At 38.9% G+C, this 22,881-nt stretch overlaps 1 protein-coding gene across 3 annotated transcripts in view; it reads left to right on the top strand.

The window, feature by feature from the left end:
• The window catches only part of CDK19 (cyclin dependent kinase 19), a 118,665-nt gene extending 96,579 nt beyond the window's left edge, over positions 1–22,086 (top strand). For all 3 annotated transcript variants that reach the window (XM_083857488.1, XM_083857487.1, XM_083857489.1), the window contains exons 7-13: positions 3,809–3,952; positions 4,221–4,290; positions 5,483–5,555; positions 9,371–9,468; positions 10,983–11,061; positions 14,819–15,085; positions 17,862–22,086. In XM_083857488.1, coding sequence (XP_083713614.1) covers positions 3,809–3,952; positions 4,221–4,290; positions 5,483–5,555; positions 9,371–9,468; positions 10,983–11,061; positions 14,819–15,085; positions 17,862–17,993 — 863 coding nt within the window. In that variant the 3' untranslated portion in view covers positions 17,994–22,086. The remainder of the gene's footprint in view (positions 1–3,808; positions 3,953–4,220; positions 4,291–5,482; positions 5,556–9,370; positions 9,469–10,982; positions 11,062–14,818; positions 15,086–17,861) is intronic.
• Positions 22,087–22,881: the final 795 nt, after the last annotated feature.

A 22,881-nucleotide genomic window follows, 5' to 3' on the forward strand; every position in this document is an offset into this window, starting at 1 on the left:
CCTATCATTGAAACAGCATCCCTTTGTTCTTGCTTCTTGGCTACAGTGCTAAAGTAGAGCAGGACACGCAGGATTTTCTCAGCTGACCTATAAAGCTATTGGAGTCCCAGGTTTTAAAACTGGGACATAGACAGCCATACAAATATTTTAATAATCTGTGCACACAGGCATTTGTATGGGAAGTCTGTTTACCAATCCCTAGTGTCCACCCATGAAAGGCTGGGGTTTTTTTCTTTTCATAAAATTACGTAGTACTCGAGAAGTATTGTCATAGTGGAAGGATATTTCAGTGGAGAACAGGCAGGTTTGAATGGAACCCAAGGAAGTTGCGTGGTTAAGGGTCACTCCCACCCCTCTTTCCAGAGCCAGGGAGAAAAACTGGCTTGCACTGGGGTCCAGTATAAACTTAGGGAAAGTGAACAATCTGTAAATCTTGGGGGCAGAGGAGAACATCAACAAAACAACACAGCCCAACAGATGGTAAAAACCTTCTACCACAGATTAGTCCTGAAGCCTAAGGACAGTAGAAGAGGCTGTAGGAAACAGAACCATCTTTACATGAATGGTTGTGTAACTCTGGTAAACTTGTTAGTATCCTCCCAAGACATCAAATGGGAAAACATTTAGTACCCAGTGCAACTCTGTAGGACCTTTGTGTCCCAGTTTTCAGTGGGTCTGGGACATAACAAATGGATAACTTCAATAGTTTTAGCTTTGGCTCAGGAGGGATGAGGCCACTCATTGTCTTGATCATTAGTAGAGGGAAGAGGAGAGAATTAATTGTTGGATAATTTTTGCCACTTATTGTGGTGCTTGATTTTAAAAGAAGTTTTATTTATAATGAAATTTTTATATAACATTATAAGAAGCTCCTTTAGTGCTAGAGGCAGATGATGTGCATTAGAAGAATAATATACTGTACTTGAAAAATACTACCTGTCTGTTTTAAGCTCTGTTCTGTTAGTGCCCACTCCTGAGGAGTAATATGTGTTACTTGGAATATATTTGAAACAGATGTAATAATCATTAATTTTTAAGGATCATAAATGGAAAACCTTAAATGGCTCTAGAGAAGGACTTTTTCCCCATAGTTACACCTAAAATTTGTATTAGGTTGACTACTGTGGACAGTGTAGAGGATGAAGACCAATTAAGACTGCTTGTATCTATGAAGTGTTTAAACTTAGCAGAATTTAATGAAGCAAGTACCACATGTGGTACATTACTATTGCAAATTATGAATGTTTTTTTAGAAGAAACAAACAAAAGGACTAGCTAATCTTGGCAGAAAATCATTAAATGTGAATGGTATCAATATATCCCAAGGATGTGTTCAAGATCAGGTTACATAAAAGGTTCATGAAGAGAAGACTCTGACCTGCTCAAGCTGCATGACTTCAAGGCCTTTTCCATCAATTTAATCTTTTCTTACATACAGCTTTTCTGTACCAAGTCTTTTGGGTTACTTTTTATTAGTTCTTTGGAGATGAAGAATATCTGGCAAGAAACGTAAAGAAACCCTAGCATATGAACTGCTACAGAATATGACAATTGATCAAAGTTAAAGTAGTCTTATGCTTGACTTGCCCAATAATGCCACCCCACAGAAAATCATGACACTATCTTGGAAGTTTCCAGTGTTTATACAGCTGTAACATCCAGTTGGTACAATGTTGGAATGTTGGTCTTTCTGAATTCTCAAAGGGTTTAAAATGCGCTCTCTGTATAGTGGCTCTTCTCTCACAGTGTAGGTGATAAAAAAAAAAAAAAAAAGTTTTGAAGTTTGCTGTGTCACATCAGGGAGATTTCCCAGTTCAGCTTTGCTGTCAGGGAGAATACTAGATTTTACCTTTCTTTTTTTTTTTCATTAAAAGGAAAAGGTTGGTCTGGATAGAGCAATAGTGAATGGAATAATGAGATGGAACAATGTGATGGACAGTGAGCACTGTAGAAAGCTGTGAAAACAAAGAGAGCTGCAATTCTTTTGGCCTCTAGATAAGCCATCTCCAAAAGGATTTGCTATCTGTTATGAAAATGAGTGAATAGATACTGTTAAATGAAGACACCATTCTTCAATTAATAAGTAATTTCCATTCCAGAGTAGATAATTTATGCCTACTACCCAGGCAGCAATTGTGATTAATATGCTGCATTAGTTGGTTGAGCAGATAAAATCTCAACAGCTAAAGATCTTGTTTTCATGCAGATAAGGCTAATAGGAAAATCAAAGGAAGATAAAACCTTGAGAATGTGATGTAATGCACAGAGCAAGTTATACCCTGTCAAAACTGTAAAGTCTGAATGAAATGTTATTAGATTTTTCTGTAAGGGAGGTTTGAAGAAAGGGTTATATATTGGGACACTTCAAGCTCCACACCTGTAATGTGATGGAAATAGAACTGACCAGTTTGGGCAAATAGAGTGTGATGGCTCATTTTCTTATTTCCTACGTAAGGAGAGCAGTGCTTTTTCTTAAGGACACTCTGTGTCTCATAGGCAGCATGGACCAAGCACCACCATTGACAGCAAGTGGGGTTTGGAGTCTCAGATTAATTGCAAAAACCATGAGACTTTTCTTGGTGTTTTCTTTAGTCTGAATTTAATAAACTAAACTCTGGTTAAAAAAATTTCTGTCTCTTAGAGTTATACATTAAAGTTAAATTGCTTTTTGTATTTATTCTGTTAAATTAGAAAAAAATAAAAATGGCTTCCTAGGGTCATCTAATTTAACTTCAATTACTACACAACTCTCCACACTCTTGTATTCAGCGGACTATGAGTATTATTAATCTGATCTCAACACCTTTTCCAAAGTTGTATCCCAGTATCCCTGACACATAATTATCAGTGTAGCAAATCCTTAAGACATCTTTTTTGGAGTTTTTTTTGGGGGGGGGGCGTTTTTGTTTTTTTTTGAGCTGGTAACCAGTTTCTTCTCACTGGCAAATTCACACTTCCATTTTAAGATGCCTAGTAAACCATTTGGGTCATACAGAACACTAAGATGGGTGATAATGAGCAGTAACTAGAATGCATACATGTAATCTGAAAAACTGTTCTCTTGTAAATTAATGTTTTGGTCCACAATATATTTAATCTAAAAAAGCATATTAATGAGAATTTTATGAAATAGAAGTTGTTGTTTTTTTCTTTCTGTATCTAGAATCATTAAAGTAGAAAATACCGTCAAGTCCAACTGTCAAATATCATGCTTTTTTTTCTTTATGTACATGAGATGGAGACGAGACAGTTAAAGTATTGTTGCTGTGGGACTCAGTTGTCAAGTAGGATTTTAATTTTTTCAAAGTTTGATAGTCACTCTTCTGCACTTGATTAAAATTAGGATCTTTTTCCCCCCTCATTTTAACTAGCTTCACCATTTGGTTAAACATATGAGCCATTAGTCTTCTCGTTAGTATTTATTTGGTTATCAATTATCTGTTTGGAATTGTTCTGAAATATGTGGTAGAAGTATTATTTCAATGTGTCTTTGTGAGGGACAATCTTTGGTCAACTGAATGCTCTTTAAGCTATGTTATAAGCAAATATTGTGTAGCTTTCTGACATAACTGTGAATATGTTAAGTGCTGGACTGCCACTGTACAAATTGGCTTTCGAGACCCTAATTTTGGTTTAAAGAAAACGTCTCCAGATTTTGCCCTTTTTAATGTATTATATTAATGCATTATTTTAAAATGTGAAGCATTTTGTCTTACTGTGGTTACACATGTGGAGAAACGGTACAGAAACAAAAACCAGAGCAGTTGAGTACAGTAAATTTTCATTAATTATCCCCCTTCTTTTGTAGATATTTGGGCAATCGGCTGCATATTTGCTGAACTATTGACTTCAGAACCTATATTTCACTGTCGCCAGGAGGACATCAAAACAAGTAATCCTTTTCATCACGATCAGCTAGACCGTATTTTCAGTGTAATGGGATTCCCTGCAGGTAATTTATTTTCATTAAAGCAGCAGACATAACGCTAGTGAGTTGTTTGTTGGTTTTTTTTTTTTTTTCTAAAGGAAATTACTAGTTGTTTATGTAGGTACAAAGAAACTGTCAGTTTGATGGATTTGGAAATGCTGACAATTAAAGAACAATAGCACTGGCCAACAAACAGGAAGTCAAACAACTCCTGTAGTTATTCTTCCTGAGTATTACTTAACCTACAGGTTCAGAATTGTAAATGCTTTTTCTTTTTTCCACATTACTGAAGATAAAGACTGGGAAGACATAAGGAAGATGCCAGAATATCCAACTCTTCAGAAAGATTTTAGGAGAACAACGTAAGTAATGATAATGTAACAACAGTTCATTGAGTGTGGTGGAGGCAGAAATCGGCTCCTATGCTCTGACTTTTTGGGGAGGGGATTTTGGAGTACATGGGTTCTAACACTGTGGCAGCTGTCCTGTTTGAATCAGCTGGTTTACATGAATGGTGTTCTCTTCCTCAGCTGCTTGTTAAGAACATCAACTGAGTGGCCTCCTCATTTCTTTAGAAGGGGTTGTTATAAATGTAATTTAGTCTATGGCAGGCACAGACAAATGAGCTTCCTTTACCCATTTCTATTACATATTCAAGATAACGTTGTTCATATTGTGTGAGGAAGAATAGGGAAGCACTACTATTTTTGACAAGTGGATATGTGGAGGCAGCAATGTATTCGACAGAAATTTCTATTGAAAGTAACACGTTCAGTAGGTTGTGATTCAAACCCTGTCTGGGATCTGAGAATTTTCAGCTTTTACTGTTTCCTGGTGCTTTGACTAAATTATTCAAGTGGTGATAATAGACCAGAGCTGGTAAGGAGTTAAATGGACTCTTTAAAGTAAGGCAGAGGACATGGATTTGAGAGTTTTGGATTCTGCTTCCAGCTCTGACGTGGATTCATTACACTGGTTTACAAGATATGAAGCTCATCTGTGCCTGAAGCTTCTTTCTTTTGAAAATGGCTATAGATAACCTCTGGAGTTGTAAATTAAAGGCAAGGCACAGATCATAGATATTTAGAGCAATTTTGAGCTTGGGATCTGTAAGGACTGTATGGTTTTCTGGAGGTTGGGGAGACGGAATGGTAATCTAACTGCTCTGCCAAGTTCTAACTGGAAACAATAGCTTAAATGTTGAGCTGTGATGAACTGCTGAATGCTTTCTGTGGCAGAGTTGCTTTAAAAAAATAGAGTATAAACTTCAAGTCGTGTCTCTCTCTGTCATTATCCTTATCAACAGCTTATCCATATACTATATGAGTTGCATGTTTCATGGAGATAATCTTTACATAGTTGATAGCAGTCCTATTGGTGAAAAGCACTTTATGTGTGCAACTGCTAGATAAATATCTGACATGTCTTCCAATAGCAGTTTTTCTTACAGTTTTCTTATTGAGGGTTGGGAGATGTTTCTGTGGTCACTTGATAGTTTCATGTTTTTAATGCACTATTATTTCAGACATGTCTTTCTTTAACTGTATTTTTCAGATATGCCAATAGTAGCCTCATAAAATACATGGAGAAACACAAAGTCAAGCCTGACAGCAAAGTTTTTCTTTTGGTAGGTGCAACTTGAAAATTGCTGTGATGACAGGAATGAAATTGCATTTCTAAGGGTAATATCTGTGTCTGTTTTCCTATTCCATTCTAATGAACACCAATGTTAAAGAAAGCTATTTATCACTAACTGGCCATTTTTGAAATGTGTTTTCTTCATACAAAGATTGCTTAAACTGCTGGTATTGAAGATCTAATTAAGATCTGCAAGACACTTTTATATCCAGCCTTACCTTTAGGTCTGCTGTGCAAATAAGAGAGTATAATATTCTATGTGACTTCAGAGACCTAAAGAGCCCCTAAAACCTAGAGAGCTTTGTGAAGAAAGGGAAGACGAAAGGAGAAATTTATTTCCTGTAGTAATTTGGGTGTTTTTTCTTCCTTCTGACAGTAGTCCACCACTGTTCTGGGGATGATTCCAAACAAAATCCCTAAACATATATTTGCTGGTTGCCTAGTTGAGTCATCCATTGTAGGCCAACACAGGGTTGCTCCGTCTAATACAGCACCATTTCTGGGTGTCTCTGTGATGACTTAGTGCTGTCTAAATTTAGGAATGAACTTCAAAGTGACTTTGCTAATGCTGTGTACAGGGAGCTCTGTAATGAGGCTCTTAGTGCAGTTTGACTTTTAGGGGTCTGTGTTCGGTTACAAATTCAGCATAGCTGTCATCTCTCTACATCCTGGCAAAGATTTGCTCTTTGACTCATTAGTTGCTGCTGGATGATGACACAAATAGCTGTGGAAACAGAACAGGTTGGTTCAAGTGAGTAGAAGGGAAGAATTTCCATAAGAAAAGTGAGACTTAAAGAAAAATGAATGAAAACTTCTTAAACTCAGCTTACTGGGCACACGTTGGAATCACCTAGACTTAGGGTAAGTCTAACTGAAAAGATGACAGTTTTAAGAGACATCATTAGTTAGCACATGAACTTCCATGTTTTCCTACTAAAAGTGGAACCCACCAGAAAACCTGCTTTCTGTCAGCTTATATTGCTAATTCTCTAAGGCTGAACAGTGGGTTGAGAGTCATCTTAGGTGCGTTGACTACTTTTCCTGGGGGAAATATTAACCAGATCTCTGAAGAACAACAAGACTAACCATAGTTTACCCTTCTTTCTGAACATCATGAGGAAGATTTAGTTTTCTAAGTAAGGTAGTTTGTTAGATTTTTCTCACAGTTCAAGGAGTGAATAAGAGTGGTTTAATGATCAGCTACAGTGACAGAGGCTAATCTAAAATAGGTCAGTCTCCCAAAGCTCTGAATAAGAATGCCCAGGAGTATGGACTACCTTCCTGCTATCTAATTGCTGTACATTGGAGGTACATATATTGTGAAGCAGACTCCCTAAAACTCCTTGTTCATATCCAAGGTAGTTATTTTTATGAGATGACCTCCATCTTGCAGAGTGACCTCTGAAGACATCTGCTTTGTAGCAGTCATTGATTGGGGCTGTGCTGATGAGTATAGGAAGTGTGGTGCGTGGGGAACAGATGGCATCAAGTAGATCAGTGCAGGATGGCAAGTGACTCTTGACAAAGAGAATGATATTATGCCATTCTGCTGATTGACATTGAATGATAATGTCTACATGAAGGGCAGAATGTTTTCCATTCAGGAAGAGGCATCTGTTCTTGCTGTCCTGGAAAAGTTACAAGCATAGTATTCATAGCTGTCATGTCAGGCCAGTGGAGGCTGAGAGCATGAGACCTGCTAGGAAGTATAAGATTTTGGTGAAACCTAGTCTCATTGGTTTCCTAGGTTGTCTTAGCAGCTGCTGCCCTGAAAACAAATTGTCTCCAGGCATGTTTTTTATTCATTTCTCCAGAAGCCACAGGTAATCAAAATTTCTCAAAGAAGTTGGTTCACAGTAACATCACTAATAGGCAGGTTGTCTTGCTGGGAGTGATATTGTGTGTGGTATTACTTGGAATGGGCTAGCTGATTGTATCCTTGGGAATGAAACAGGAATGCTGAGGGAATGACCAGATCATTAACAGGGCCAAAATATCGTTAGGTCTTCTTAGGCGTTAGCCTTACCTATGAATGACAAAGAATACCAGTCATGTTTGGAATCAGTTTGTGATGACCATGTTATATGGCAGAAAGCTGGAGATTTCACTTGGGTAGGGCTGCAGCAACCAGGTCTGAGGCAGGAGTCCAAGAGTCAGAGGCTGATGCCCTGTGCTCTTCTGTCAACGATGACATCTGGTACTAAAGATCAGGAATACCTTGTACAGAATATGCATTTTTGTCCCTGCTAGTCACTGGGGAGTGAAATTTGCATAACCTGTAAGGGTGTCAGAAGCTGCTCTAGCTGACAAAAAATTTTCATGTAGGGAAAGGTGATTTGAAGTAAAAATACTGAGTACCAAACTATTGTCTACATTGTATTGTGTGAGGTCACTCTATGTAGAGAGCCAACATATTATTAGAAGTTCAATTTGTTAAGATGCACAGAAAACATAGGGTTAAGAGTTATCTCACTGCACAAAAATACAGTAAATAAGTACCCATTCAAACCTCCAGGTGTATACAGTGCAGGAATATCTTGAGGTATATCTTTAGGCAAGCAGCAGAAATCCATTCAGGAGCTAGTTGCAAATGAACTGATGGGTGGAGAGACAGCCCAAATGTCTCTGTTTTGCTGTGAGTATGTTGAGGTCTGTGGCCCATAAAGTATGTGAATAAGAAGAGCTGGGAAGGAAATGACAAAAGTACAGAGAGTTTTGAGACCTTTATCTATCGAGTAGGGTTAACTACAACTATTGACAAAGATGATTTCCTTTTAATTCCTTTCTTGAGGAGGGCGAGTACTTTTACTGAGACTGTTTGCCGTAGCTCATATATTGAATATAGAATTGTATGTCAGGTTATTAATTTATTGGAATAAAAAGCCCCAAATACCCATGCCAAAATAACATTATTTTGTTGAGTATCCAGGCAGTTTTTGTTGGAGACCTGAAAGAGAGTTTGAGCTGAGGCGTCCTTTACAGAAAGAAATTCATTTTCACTACTGGCTTGAATTAAGAGAGTATTGTGTGAGAGCAGGATACTGTATAATGTAATTTGAGCACCCAAATTTCCTACTGTAAGTTTATCAGAATGTAATAAATAAGTAACTATTTTAAATGGTGTGATATGCCTATAATTCCTGTTTTATATTACTAATATATTGTAATCCTCTTTTATAGCCTACTGCAGTCAAAAGCATTCTATCTAATAAATTTGTGCTTGTTTTCCTCCTAGCAAGGAAGAAAGGTTACTAGGAAGGATCTGCTTCTTCTCATTTCAGTACCAATTAGAGTGGGTTTGGGGGCTGGATGAGTAGCAGGGTGCTCTGATTCTGGAATGTTGCCAGTGCAAGAAATGAAGATTTATTGTTTCTGTCCCTAAAGCAATACGGAGAATCCTGGTTGTGTTCAGTCCATTCTGACACTTTTTTCCTTTTTATCTCAGCAGTGCAGAACAGTATAAAAGCTATACATGTACCACAACAAAAAACCTATTATTTGGAAATGATATTTTATGAACATGTAATGGCTGAATTTAGCATTGCTTTAGTGCAGTGGTTCAGTCTGAGCAATTAATACTACCTGGTACACTTAACTGCTTATTACATAAGAAGTACTTCACAACCACCTTGATGGATGTGCATTGTAGTTCTTGGGAACTTCACTGAACAAGCAGTGCTAACTTAAGCTTGTCTGGACAAGCCAGAAATAATTTAGCAATCCACAATCCAAGACATACAAGTCATAGTTTGAAAAATGATAGTTTGATAAGCTTTTTGCTATTTTTATCGTTATGCTTTGCAGCTTCAGAAGCTTCTTACTATGGACCCTACAAAGAGAATTACCTCAGAGCAGGCTTTGCAGGACCCCTACTTTCAAGAGGATCCTCTGCCTACATCAGAGTATGTATTCCCTCTTCTGCGCACATCTGGGATGACTCCTTTCTGCTACATGCAGTCCCTGAAGTCCCTACATAATCCCTGAAATGACACGACAGCTGAAAAATTCACAGATACCTACCTGTGTCTGCAAGAAGTAGCAGCTCAGCCATGCTCAGTAGAAACTAAAATGTAATGCAGAAGTGTCTTTATCTACTGGTGCCTGAACTGAGTAGTCATGAGGAATAACCCAGTACCACAGTAGTGGTGTAATTCTGAATATACTACCAAAGCCAGAGGGACATTACTGCAGCATTTAGAGAATCAATCTGTGCCCTCTTCTGTTCTGCCTTACACAGCCTCACAAAGCCCTGTTCTCCATTGCCTGGCTGATTGTGCCTCTCCCTAGCAGTGGTCCTCTGACCTACAGCCCATTCCCAAGCCCTATTTCACAGGGTAACAGTATGAGAAAAGTGGAGAGATAAATGGCTGCCTAAAATCACACAAATCCCTTGTTCAGAAGGCTTGGGAGTACAGAATTGATATCTCTGTATATTTTGTCATGAAAAGTTCAAATGACATACTCAATTCCAGCTGGCAGACTTTGTCAGTTTCTCTTCCCAGTTTTTGGAAGCATGGTGGTGCATTATGATCTGTATGAACGTGATGCAGGTAGACTTCTACCTTTGCTTTCCCTGTTTCCTCAACTAGCAGGCAACAGCAAAAGGAGGGAACAGTCACTGGAATGCAAAAGGAGTCTAGTTGAGACTAGTTTGGTTTTAAAATTTTCTTTTTCTGTTGAAAAAATCAAACACTACATAGCAACTAGATTAAGAACTGTTCACACCCTTCTAAAAACTATGTCATTTTGATTGTATTCTGAATGTTGGCACAGAAATCTAAGAAATTGATACTGGTCAAGATCTACCAGTAATTTTCTGCTTAGTGTTTATCTGATGCTACCCTGTGGAGAGCTGTAGCTCCTCATGGATTACAGGATAACATAAGGTCTCTGCCATAAACATTAGGGAATGTTCCAAATTCCATTGGTCAGCTGAATTTAAAAGTGATCTTTTTTTTCCTAAACAAGACCTGAGAAGCTTAGTGAAAGTAACTCTGCAGTTGTGATTGGCAAATATATTGAGGCCTGTTGTAAGCCAAGGCAGGCTCATAAGACACTAATACTCTTTGGATCAGTCCCTTTATTCAGTGAGCCATGCGCGTTCCAACTAGGTGTTGTGGAACCTCTGACACTGTGTTTGTTCATTTTACCATCTGGATCAACAAGTGGTCGTTCTGGCATTTGGGCATGTTCAACCATGCCATGATTTCTAAATGACAGCCTTGTGCCAACAGCAAAGAGATCTGACATTACAATCAGCACCTATCTTGGATGCTCACACTGCCATTCACTTATGGAAACAGGATTTGTCAAATAAAAGAAATGAAGTTATATGCACTTGTTTTTAACATAGCATTAAGTAAATGTATGCCATGTGTACATATTTGTGGAGTGTTTACTGTTTACTGTGTTTCAGTGTGTTTGCTGGCTGTCAGATTCCATATCCAAAAAGAGAATTCCTCAATGAAGATGAACCTGAAGAGAAAGGGGATAAGGTATAATAAACTCCTCGTTTGGTTGGGTTTTTTTACTTTCAGGTATGCAATAAGAAAGCATCATGATGCCAAATGAAAGCTAATGAAACATAAAGAGTTAACCGAAAATGTGTTTCCAAGGCAAAGCTCTCTTAAAACTGTTTCTCAGACAGTTGAAAAGTATCAGATGCTTTGGGGTGTCTTAGGTGGTATCACCAACATGGTTTGCCCTGACCTGGGGAATGAGCTGGATGGGCTGTTCTGTCAGCAGTAGCTGCTCTCAGCTGCTGTCATTCCAAGAAAACCTTGCTACCTCCTCAGCATTGCATGATGAAAATACATTGTGAGCACATGAAAAGAAAGGCATTTTCATTGTATGACTGGCATCTATCCAACCATTTGAATGTAGATGGCTGTTGGGGTCTCAAATAAATAGTGGCAGCCTGCTTCTGGCACTACATCAGAACATTTCATCCATCTGCACGCAGTTTCCTGATCATGTTTTAAGGGCCCTCAGACAAAGGAATAATAAGGATTCTGAACTATTCTGGTAGTAACAATCTGCTCTGAATAGTCTTTTCCATAGCCCCATAGACATGAGTGAGAACTTTTTTGTGTGCATAATAAATTTTGGCGTGCTTGCAACATAACCTGATGTGCTTGGTGCGTGTAGCTCAGCTGTGCTGTGTGACCACAGCGATTGTCCCGTGGTGCTGTGAAGGCCAGACAATGGTGCTACAGTGTAGGAAACAGCATGTTGTTTTCACTGAACAGGGTACAGTGAGGCACCAACAGTGATGTATAGCTAGCAAAATGTGAAGAGAACAGTCTTGAGCTGCAGTTATCTGAGGACTATGTGAGAAGGGCTGTTGTCTTTCAGAGAAACCATTTGACTACATGAATCTTCTGTTTTCGATTTTCTGCCTAGCATGACAAACTAGCTGAGTTTTAAGCTGTATTTTAGAGAGCAAATTTTGTTTTCAGAACTGATATTGCAGATTCTTCTTTACCAAGAACAAGTGGTACTATCCATGATTTTTGTGTCCAAATAGGTTTTTCCAAAGGAGGAAACAGACCCCTGAGCAAAAATAAAATTAAATTCATGATGCTGATTCCATTGTAATTTAGTTACTGGTTTTGCTTCAACTCTCACAGCTTCAAAAACCAAGAAGAAACCTTATGGATTAAATTTACTCTGGCTTTTTTACATTTTAAGTCAGACATGGTCTTTGAGATTGTTGAGGGCAGTCAGGTATTTCTGCACACTTCAAATTAAACTTTTTCTTAGAGCATTTAGGTAATACAAGTCACATAATTCAATGAATGTGTTCCCACAGTGTAGAAAATGTGGAGGTAAAGGCTATTCTGAAAGTTGAATCTGTGCCATGTTTTGTTGCTTTATGACGTTATTGTAAATGAAAGGTTTTATTTTTTAGACTGGTTTCTTACCAGTTTGTTTTTAAAACCATAAATATCTGTATAATCATTTGGAAACCTGGAGCAGTTGTCTCAGTTCATTTGGAAGTTGCATCTGAATTAAATAACATTTAGCCTAAGCATCCATTCTTCAAAATGGTTGATTTTTAGTTAGCAAGACTAAAATGAGGGTTTGTAAAACAAAGTGAAAATATTTTTTTTCTCTCATTTAAATTCTGTTAGGCAAGTTTCTGCTAGGTTTGTTTCTAGGTAGGACAGAAATTTCATTTTGGTAATTTGTGCCTGAGAGGTGACATATGGCAGTGGGTTGTTAAGTGTAGACCTTTGATGAGTTTAATATTTTAGGAACTGCCATGAACCAGACTGACCTGAGGAAAAGAGTTTTGCTGGCAAAAGCCATTTTTGTGCAGTAAGGTGGTGCAGGCAGGCCCCAGCTGGAGGCTTACAGAGCAGGTCTCAATCTCTAGCCAGGCAGTAGCAGTAGCGGTTCCACACAACAACAAGCTCAGGCTAGTCAACTAAATTTTGTGCTAAAATCTGAATCACAAAACCTACAACAAGCTCTTGCCTTTAATTGTGAGAATCCCTCCAGTATTTGTTTACACATTAAAAACTGAAGTTTTTCAGCTCACACAATAGTAACTGGCTTACTTGCATCCAAACACTCCTATGAAAACACAAATTTCAGATTTCTAAGACAAATAGTTCCTTAGTTATTGGTGTTTTGTTTGTGTAAGCGAAGCTCAAACCATTTTGGAAAATAAATTGCTTCTTAATATTTTTTTTACAAGCTAGTTTGATTAACTTCTAGAATTACTGAAGTTCAAATCTCTCAGTTGAGGACTACATGCAGGAGGATACATTATGGGTTTTGCTAAATGTGAAATGGAATTGCAAACCACCTCTTAAGTCCTTGAAAATGCAAGTCTTCTTTGTAGTCTTAAATGAATACATCATGGCAAATTTTGTTGGAAAGTGTCTTGGGAGACCATTGTGATGAATGGCATAGATATAGATTTTATGTCATTTATCTGAGGTGACTAAAAATCTCTTAGTAAAGGGGGCATAAAGAATATTCTGCTGGTGGCAACCAGTTGTCGTGATTTCTGAGAAACTAATAAAGTAAGGATTTAATTAAAAGGTTGCCATGCTAAAGCTTTAGTCATGATATAAGCAGATATTCTAGGAAAAAAGAAGTATCCTGGAATGTTCCCTACAGTATATTAGGGGAATGATAGTAAGGCTTTTTAATTCAATCCATGTCAGTTGAACTTTTTTCCATGATGAACAAGTGACTTACCTCACATTTGGAGTGAAACTACATTTTGCAACTTTGTTAGGTGGTTTAGTGCTGGGATGGAACATCCCTGGTGTTTGAAAGCAGATGAATGTGTTGTCTTTCCCAGAACTGTAACCATAGAGGACAGAGTTGCATTCTGTTTACTTTCTGACCTTCCCTCCAAATTGTCAAATACTCCTTTTAGTCTGTAGCCCTCTGAAGCCAGAAGAGTTCTCCATGTCTTTTGTTCTTGTGTTCTTCTTCTTAACCTTTTTTCCCTTCTGTGACATTTTCTCTGTTTATTTTCCTGCTAGAACCCAGTGTCATCCTAATTAGCTGGTTTCTCTTGCTTTGCTAGTCTTCTCCTTCCCTTGCCAGATCCTTCTTTTAGCTGTTATCGCCTCTTTTGTCTTCAGCATCTCTGGTTTTCTGCTATTTCAATGAGATTTTCTGACACTATACATTGGGCACCATGCTGGGCCCTATTCCCAGTACAGCACTCTTTGCAAGGCGCTTAAAAGCACAGGAAACCAAAACGGAGTAATGAAACCTGTTTCTGGTTTTGCCACAGAATTTCCTCGCAGCCAGGAAGACACGATGCAATTCCTTTGGTCTCAATTCGCTTACCTTTCTGGCAGTAATGCTGTCAGCCTTCTTCAGGTGAAAAGTTGAAAAGTGGTTTTGGTTCTGTGTTAACAAGGCCATTGAAGCACTTAGAACAATTTACTGTGGTTCCCCATGTCTGCCACCAGTGAAATTTTGGGTGCTTTGATTTACTTCATTAGGTGATTACCGCTTTATAAAGGGTTCCTTTTATCCTCTCTGAGCACCTGGGTAGCTGTAGGAGGCACTAGACTGTCTTTAAAGTTTAAGTCCAGGTCGTTGCATTAAAAAAGCAAAACGACCACAAGTGGGACACCCCACAAGATGTGCAGGGGGTGAACTTCCCTCAGTACTCAGCTTTGCTGTGTTTCCCCATCTCACCCTCGGGGTTGGCAGCTCCGCGGAGCTCCCAGACGTCGCTCAGAGCAAGTGACCGTGTTGTGTCGCCTCTTCCCTCAGAATCAGCAGCAGCAGAACCAGCATCAGCAGCAGACGGCAGCCCAGCAGCCGGCGCCGGCCGCGCCGCCGCAGCCGCAGCCGCAGCAGCAGAGCAGCAGCCAGACCAACGGGACGGCGGCGGGCGCGGGCGGGGGAGCAGCGGGCGCGGGCGCGGGGCTGCAGCACAGCCAGGACTCCAGCCTCAACCAGGTGCCTCCCAACAAGAAACCACGCATAGGGCCTTCAGGCGCTAACTCAGGCGGGCCTGTCATGCCTTCAGATTATCAGGTACCTCTGGAAATTTTGCTGCTTCTGATACTGTAAGGCCAAGGGCCAAAATGTCATTTCCCCCCTTCCCGACTGCAAGAACAGGTCACGTTTTAATGGATTTTTGATGTAACCTGAGGCGTGGTGAGGTTTTGTTCTGTGATTAGTAGTTTTCAGTAGAGTACCAGTTTGAGTTGTATCTACTGCACCCTGTAAAGTGTTGAGGACTAGTCCACTCCAGGAAGGCACTTAAATATTTGCTTAACTTTATATTTTAGAGTAATCCTGCTGAAGCCAGTGGATGTAAATGCTGCATTGCATCAAATTCAGGATACTCGAGTTTTGGCAATATTAAATCCCCTGTGAGGCGCAGATGGGAGACAAGCCTGAGAAGGAGAAGCAAAGTTAGAACCAGGCTCTCTTGCTTCCTTCTATACATATCACATGTATGAAGTGGTTCTGTAGTTTATTCTGGTTTCTTTCTAAGTCTACTTCTAATGTTAAAGAAAAAAAATGCATGTAAGCACAGGAATTATGATTTGGTTTATCTATTTCATGCCAGAGTAGGACACAAAGACATGCATTGTTTCTGTGACCAAAGTAGAGCATATTTCATGTTTTCCAGTATAGTAGCATTTGTAAGGAAAAACACTACCACGGAATAATTTTTGAATTTGCATGCTTGTCTTTGCTTACTAGAATTACATTTTCCACCAAAAAAAGTGACTTACATTATATATAGAAAGCATTGAACTTACCAGAATCTTAAGTACTTCTGAGTTTATACTTGCTGGAGCAGTAATTAGTTGAAAAAAGTTTAAAAAAATAAAAGGGTAAGGAACATATTAAGGGTAAATTTTAAATTATACTAGGGACTCTGTCTGCTCCTAGCCTCCAAGAGGATCCCACCTTAGAGAATGGTCTTTTCAGGCTGCTTTAAAGTTAAAATAAGTAGGTTTTAAGGCACCAGCTCTAGAGTTGTCTTGACTTAGCCCTCCAGACCTTCTCCACAGACAATTGACTACTCAGTGCCAGACATATTTCTCCCATTTTTGTTTGACTCTTTTAGTTACAAATGGTTGTGAAGGCATTGAGGGCAATTTAAGGGGAAAGACAACTAGGTTTCTTTTTTGAAAAGTTCCAGACAGGCTTGAGGCCTGGACAGATCAGTAGATCTGTCTGACTGTACAGCATTTATGGCTGGTCTGGTCTATACTTTGAGAACTGGTGTGCTGCATTTGATGATATCCATTATAGAATTCTTATCCAGTTCTCTGAACTGTTGGTAGACTTCCCCCTTACAAGTTGCTAGCAGTCTAAATATTCTTTTTTTTTTTGCCCTCTATGATGCTTTCCTTCTAAACTTTAACAGCACAGGCATCAAAATTGTGATCTGTACGTTTCTTTTACATTGTTCACTAAATTGTATGGTCTGATTATCCATTTTTACACTTGTATTTGGCTATCTGCCTCCAACTTCTAGCTGACTATCTTCTGTTCCAGAAAGGAATGTCTGCAATTTGTCCAAGTCTGACTTTGTTAAAAGCGAATTCTCATATGTGGAACAAAAATAAGCATGGGCAAGTTACTACATTCTTGTAGTCTTAGGGCATTAATTTTACTCCATTTTATCTTATTCAGAAGTAGATAGAAGATACTCTGCTCTGAGTTTCATTTAGCTTGTGGTCTGAAGTCTCTGTTGAAGTTTTCTTTGTCATTCACCAGCCTCAATATATACTGCTTCCACAAATGACAGTGCAAACTCTTTGTGGAATTTTACTGAGCCTTCCTCAGTATTTGTGACCTGGGGTATTTTGCTTAGCATGGTGAGCTGCTGCTTTTTATCCAGAAAGAGCGATATAAGGTCATAGAACTTATCACAATTCATTTTCTTTTCCATTAGAAGTTGAAAAACTTTCCATAATTTTGAGAAAAATGTCAGGTTTCAGACACTGTGTTACACAACCAGACTAATCATGTGGATTCTGGTGGGGTTTACCTTGCTGGACAGTCTCCTGTCCATTGAGCAGCACTTCTCATGCCAAGTGATTTTGCAACTTGCATTATTGGGCAGCTCATGATTAATTCTGGATGGGGAATGGTTATGATAATGAAAGGACAAATTCAGCAGGCCAGAGGTGGCAAGATCCACGATTTTGTCTTGCTGAGGTTGGAGTCCACTGAGCTGACTGCCTCAAACTGTAGAGGGAGAAAAAAACCTTCAGGAAAATGAATGTTAGGTTATGTACATACACATGCCCATCTTTAACCAGTTGTCCTTGTTTACAGTATCAGGTTGAAAGACTCACTTAAAATTATATTATTTTATCTTAATGGACAACTTTTCATTTAGGTAAATTGAATAGTTCTGAAGTCATGGTTGTCTTTTTCTCAGAAAAGAATAAAGTGTACACCTATAACATTTAGTGCTGCCCATCTTGAGAAGGGTGTTTGTAGCCTTGGCATTAATAGCAACAATAGATGTAAGTTTAAGAAATATGAATTTTGAAAGGGAGTCTGCTCTCTTGTCTCTTGTGTATTATTTTTCAGAAAATGGGTGTGTACCTGCTGTACTTTTGGTCTCCAAGGGTTCTTGTGTATTTTGTGTGCTGTGTTAAAGCTGATTGCAGATCAGAATGATGACTCGTTTTATGGGACCCTAAATAGTAGCACTGTTTAGTCAGCTTCCCCAGCAATCATGTTTTAATGAGCACCAGAGAGGTTAAAAATCTCTCGAGCTGCATGATCCTGACAGGCTGCGTTTCATTCCTTTGATTCCTCTCTTTCTTTCCTGCAGCACTCCAGCTCGCGCCTGAGTTACCAAAGCAACATTCAGGGATCTTCTCAGTCCCAGAGTACAATGGGCTATTCCACGTCATCTCAGCAGAGCTCTCAGTATCACCAATCTCATCAGTCTCACAGGTACTGAGGGGCCTGACCGGCTGCACTCAGAAAGGAACGGACTAGAAGCCAGAAGACTCCAGCAATATGAAGTTCATAATGATGAGAAGACCAAAAATACAAACTATGATGCAGAATTAAAATTCATGATGACAAAAGGAAAACTTCACTCACTGAAGACTTCCCCCACCCCTGTCCCATCCCCATCCCTTTATTGCCATAAAGGAGATTCTTGTGAAGTTTTCCTTCTTCCCTCCCCTTGCATGTGCTCCATTGTGGTTGCTCTAATGAACCCTTCTGATCTGAACCCAGCACTTAACTTCTTTAACCTTTGGAATTTTGAAGGATTCCTGGTGCACCTTCCTTATGCTGTAGTGATTGCCATAAATCTGTCTTTTCAATCTCTTTGATGGGATTTTAAAGTTTTAAAATCTTGAACTCCCAGGCTTTCAAGCTTGTATATAGTTAGTTTTATACTAGGCAAACCAGTTTAGCTATACAGGTATATTGCACCTTTTTAAAGCACTATGTTATTTTCACAGGATATTACTGTTTTGCTCATGGATGTCAAGAACAGCAAAATTTTACTGTTCCAGAGTATTTTACTATTCTGTTTTTATTAGTCTAGTTTTCAGGCAAAGTATTAAAAATAAAAAATTTTAAAAATTGATAAAATGAAAAAAGAAAAATGAAAAAAGAAAAAAACCCACCCAAGTCTCTGCAGCAACAGATATGCTTCATGCTACTGGACTGAACGCCAAACAGAAGATTGCTGATATTTCTTAACTCATTCACATTGAATTCTTGAAATCACAGTGATCATGCTCTGACTAGTTTTAAATTAAGCGTTATTTTAAATGAAACCAGGACAGTCACATAAAAAGGAGATGCTTTGACGATCTGTTGGAACAGAAGAATGGAATGTCTTCCCAGGCTGGACACCAAAATAGTCAGGAAAATGAATTTACTGCCCTCAAGTCTCAGTAGGAATGTGGATGACGGGCTTTTTCTGTTTTTCTGCTAAGTAGCTTATTAATGTGTGTGAGAGTTCTATAAATTTAACTTTCTTTCACATTCCTGAGTCAGTTCTCAAAATTTAAAGGTGACAGAAATACTAAGACTTTCAAAAACAAATGCATTTAATCATTTTATGTTAGAATTTATAATTAAGAGAAATTATTGTGCAGTTTGAAAAGCATGTTGAAAATTGTTCCTTTTTCTTGTTTATAATGCATATTCTGTGTCCCTCACATTGCTATGATTAACCAGATTAGTTACACCAGATGCACTTGATTGCACTGAAATGTTTCTTTTTCCCTAGAGCAAACATGTTTTGATTGTGCCTAAGGGACTGTAAGTAGATGGGTGGTTGGCAGAAAATCCCCAGTAATTAAGCAAGAGTTCAGAAGCATAATCAGAGGATTATTGTCCAACTTCTGGAACCACAGTTATTCGGAGAAACACAACATGTAATTTGGGACAGCTTCATTTTTGCTTCAGCCTTCAGAAATAAGGCTGACTCCTGTGGCAGAAAACCTAGAGGAATGCATTTAGAAAACTGCTGGCAGTGTAACATCAGTGAACTTCTACAGCTGGTGTCCAGAGAAAAGGTGAAATGAGAAGAGTTCAGGTGTAAATGGTCAGTGGTGACAAGTTTTTATACTGCAGTTTGTTCTCTTCTGCCCTGTGCCCACACAAATGGTGAAATACACATTCATACTGAAGTGACGATCAGATGTAGCCAGATGAGTAGGTCTGTTTGCTCTGAGGAGAATGCTTTTTGTCACAGCTAGTCACATGCATGGTTCTACTGGATTTGATTTCTCAGTCATCTTTAGTGCTCCCTTCCTCCTCAATCTCATGCTGTTTTCCTACTTTTTGTGAGCAGTTGGCTTGCTTTGGCTATCCCTACCATCATGTGATTTTGACAACACCCAGCTGCTCTGGAAAAGCAGCTAAAACCTGCTTTTGTCATCAAATGGATAAGAAGGTGGTGAAAAACTAAATGAAGCAATTGAAAGGAAAAAAAATATTTCTGGGGAAAAATAATCTCCCAAAGGATAGTTTCAATGTATAGCCCATGAAATGCTACATTTTAAGCATACTGTAGTACTCTGTTTGAAAAAACAGGTTTTAATTGTTCCTTTATTTCAGTGACTCTGGGATGACATTCTGTCTCCCCCCTTACTGATGTTAGGATGAAGTACTTTTGATCAAATGGATATTTAGCCAATGTCATTAAGTAAAACTTCTTTTATACTTCTGTGATTTGAATGCCACATTTCTGGAAATTAACTTGTGGGAGAGTGATTTTTGTCCCCTCCTGTTCTTTTCCTCCTTCTGTTCTCTCAAAATTATTTTGTCTTTTCTACTACAGTTATCTAACATTTCTTTTCCCTGCTCAGACCTGCAGCTGATCATCAAAATTCATACACGATCAGGAGGTGGCAGGGAACCATTGGTTAATTAAGGCAGGCTCTTGTGCCAATAAGGCCAAATCATGGTGTAGATTAATCTGTATGTAGAGTGTGAAACTTCACAGCAATGTAAGGTGCTTTAATTGAGTTAACTTCCAGCTTCTAGAGTGACTGCCACAACCTCTCTAAGCTGCACTTGCATTTTTGCCTTGGTTGGGTTGATAGATGAGCACATGCCACTCCTTTCTCTAGCTTTTATGTGCACAGGCAAAGCCAAGCTGACTTCCTCTGTTCCTTCAAATTCACAGCTGGGAAGAGAGCAAATAAAAGCAACAGCACTGGCTGCAAAATGTACACTGCACACTCTTGTAGTTTCTTCCTGGGGTGAAATAATTTGCCTTTTCTTGGGAGCTTGATGCATGCTGCCAGGGTGGGTGGCAGTCATAGTGGAAGAAGCCTTGCTGCCTAGGGGTTATCCCATGAGGTAGAAAACTCTTCTCTTTCAGAAGTGAATTGTGCAGTTTGTCGTGGGAAACCAGGGCCATGTCATCTTTATGGGCTTTTTTTTGCCTATGCAGTTTCTTTATTACTCAGCTCTGTCTCTGCCCATAAACCTGTACACCCTCACCAAAGTGTTTCACACCTGTAGCGAGAGGCGCAGAGCTGTCTTCTCCATCCTGGTGGGAGAGCAGGCTGCTGAGCACAGCTTTTCACGTCATGGCTCAGAGGAAACAAATGTGGGGACATAATGGGATGAGCAGCCTAGTCTGGATTGGTGAAGTTTATGTAGCACAAACTGCACAATGAAGGAAAAATATAGGGAAAGCTGCGACTCCTGCACTGTATCTGTGACACTGTATCTGGGAAGGGGGAGGGAAGCGCATCTGTAGTGGGAGGGGTGGTGGGAAGCTAGAAGTGTTCAAATATGTATGATATTTTATATAAACATAATAAGCTTAGTTCCCCTTCATAATCTTCAGGAATGGTACTTTAACACCATTAAGCAAAGAATTGTTTTAGGATTAAATAAATGTATTGTACATAAGGCCATACGTAATCTTCTAAAAATGTCGCCAGACAGGAGCGATGTGTATTACTATATGAAAAAAAGTCCTTAATGCACTGTTATCTCCTAAATATTTAGTAGTAAATTAATGCTATTTAATTTTTTTAAAAATTTGTCTTGTGTAGACACTAAAAAGTATTACACAAAATCTGGACAGAACATGTCCTTTTTAACAGCAATTTAAAGAACTTTTTATATATGTAAGGTAGTAACTTTTCAAGTTGTCCTAGTTGTATATTCCCATGTTTACTATTTGTGGAAGTGTGCCTGTCTCTATTCAGTTATTTTTTTTCCTAATAAGTTCATGCACGCATCTTTCATTTTTGTAGTTTCCATTAGAAATTATCGTGTACGCGCCTGGTGCTGCCACAAAACTTTGCCGCTCTAGATCTGTGGTGGCTTCATTCAGCAGTGCCCGTGCCAATGGGCTACCAAAATCACAAAGCAAAATACTTGTTTCTCATTCTGGAGTTGAGAGTTTACTGCTTTTAAGTTGTCCTGATGTCACTCTTGAAATGACTGTTAAAACTAAGCTATGAGTTCATTGCATTTATTTTATATTCTTGGTTGTAATGAAATGGAATTGACTTTGCTTCAGTGTGAATTTTTTTAATAAAATAATATACATTTGTAATAATAATAAAAAGTTCAAATCAAATAAGCGTGCAGAAAAGTTTTTGTAAGCATCAACTTTGGGCTACCAGTAGGGAAAATACAGCCCACAAAATTGCGGTTGTAATTATATTCAGGATGTTTATGATATCGTACACCACACGAAACAAAGCTTGCAAAACCTCAGAGTTGAAATTACAGCTTTTAAAATGCCCACGAGGATATTCATGGCTATGTGTCTATCGAAATAGAATGAAGCCTTATGGAAAGCAGGATTGATGGAGTGTTCTCTCAGGTTTTGCTCTTTGCCTGTAAGCGTGCTGGTGTGCCACACAGATGGCACTTGCTGGGATTCATTATTGCTTGCATGACAATCCTGTTGATGCATCTTCTAAAAAAGAAAGCTGTTTTACTGTGTTCTGGAAATAAATACCTTCCTGCTTTCTCCTCCTGCTGGACCTTGGAGCATTTCAAATATTTCAGGTGGCAACACGGAAAGTATGAGCTGGAGCATACTGGTGGGTTTTCAAAGTGGGATTTTGTGTGGTTTGCTAGTCTGTGTGTTTCTGTTCCTCTAACTCTTATTGGATGGATGGATGGATGGATGGATCGACGGACGGATGGATAACTTCTTCCAAAAATCCCACTTGTCTTCTCCATAAACAGTTGTGTGGGTAAGAACAGTTGGGATTTACTTGCACTGCCCATTGCCTTAAGAAATAGGCTTTGTTTTTTGATGTATCTTTTACACAGGGGTGGGAATAGGAGCGGCCTTTTGACAAAAAGCTTAGTCTGCATCTCTGACACCTTGAGACAGAGCT

The sequence above is a fragment of the Zosterops lateralis genome (assembly GCF_965231275.1).
Source record: "Zosterops lateralis genome assembly, chromosome: 3".
Taxonomy (NCBI): Eukaryota; Metazoa; Chordata; class Aves; order Passeriformes; family Zosteropidae; genus Zosterops; species Zosterops lateralis.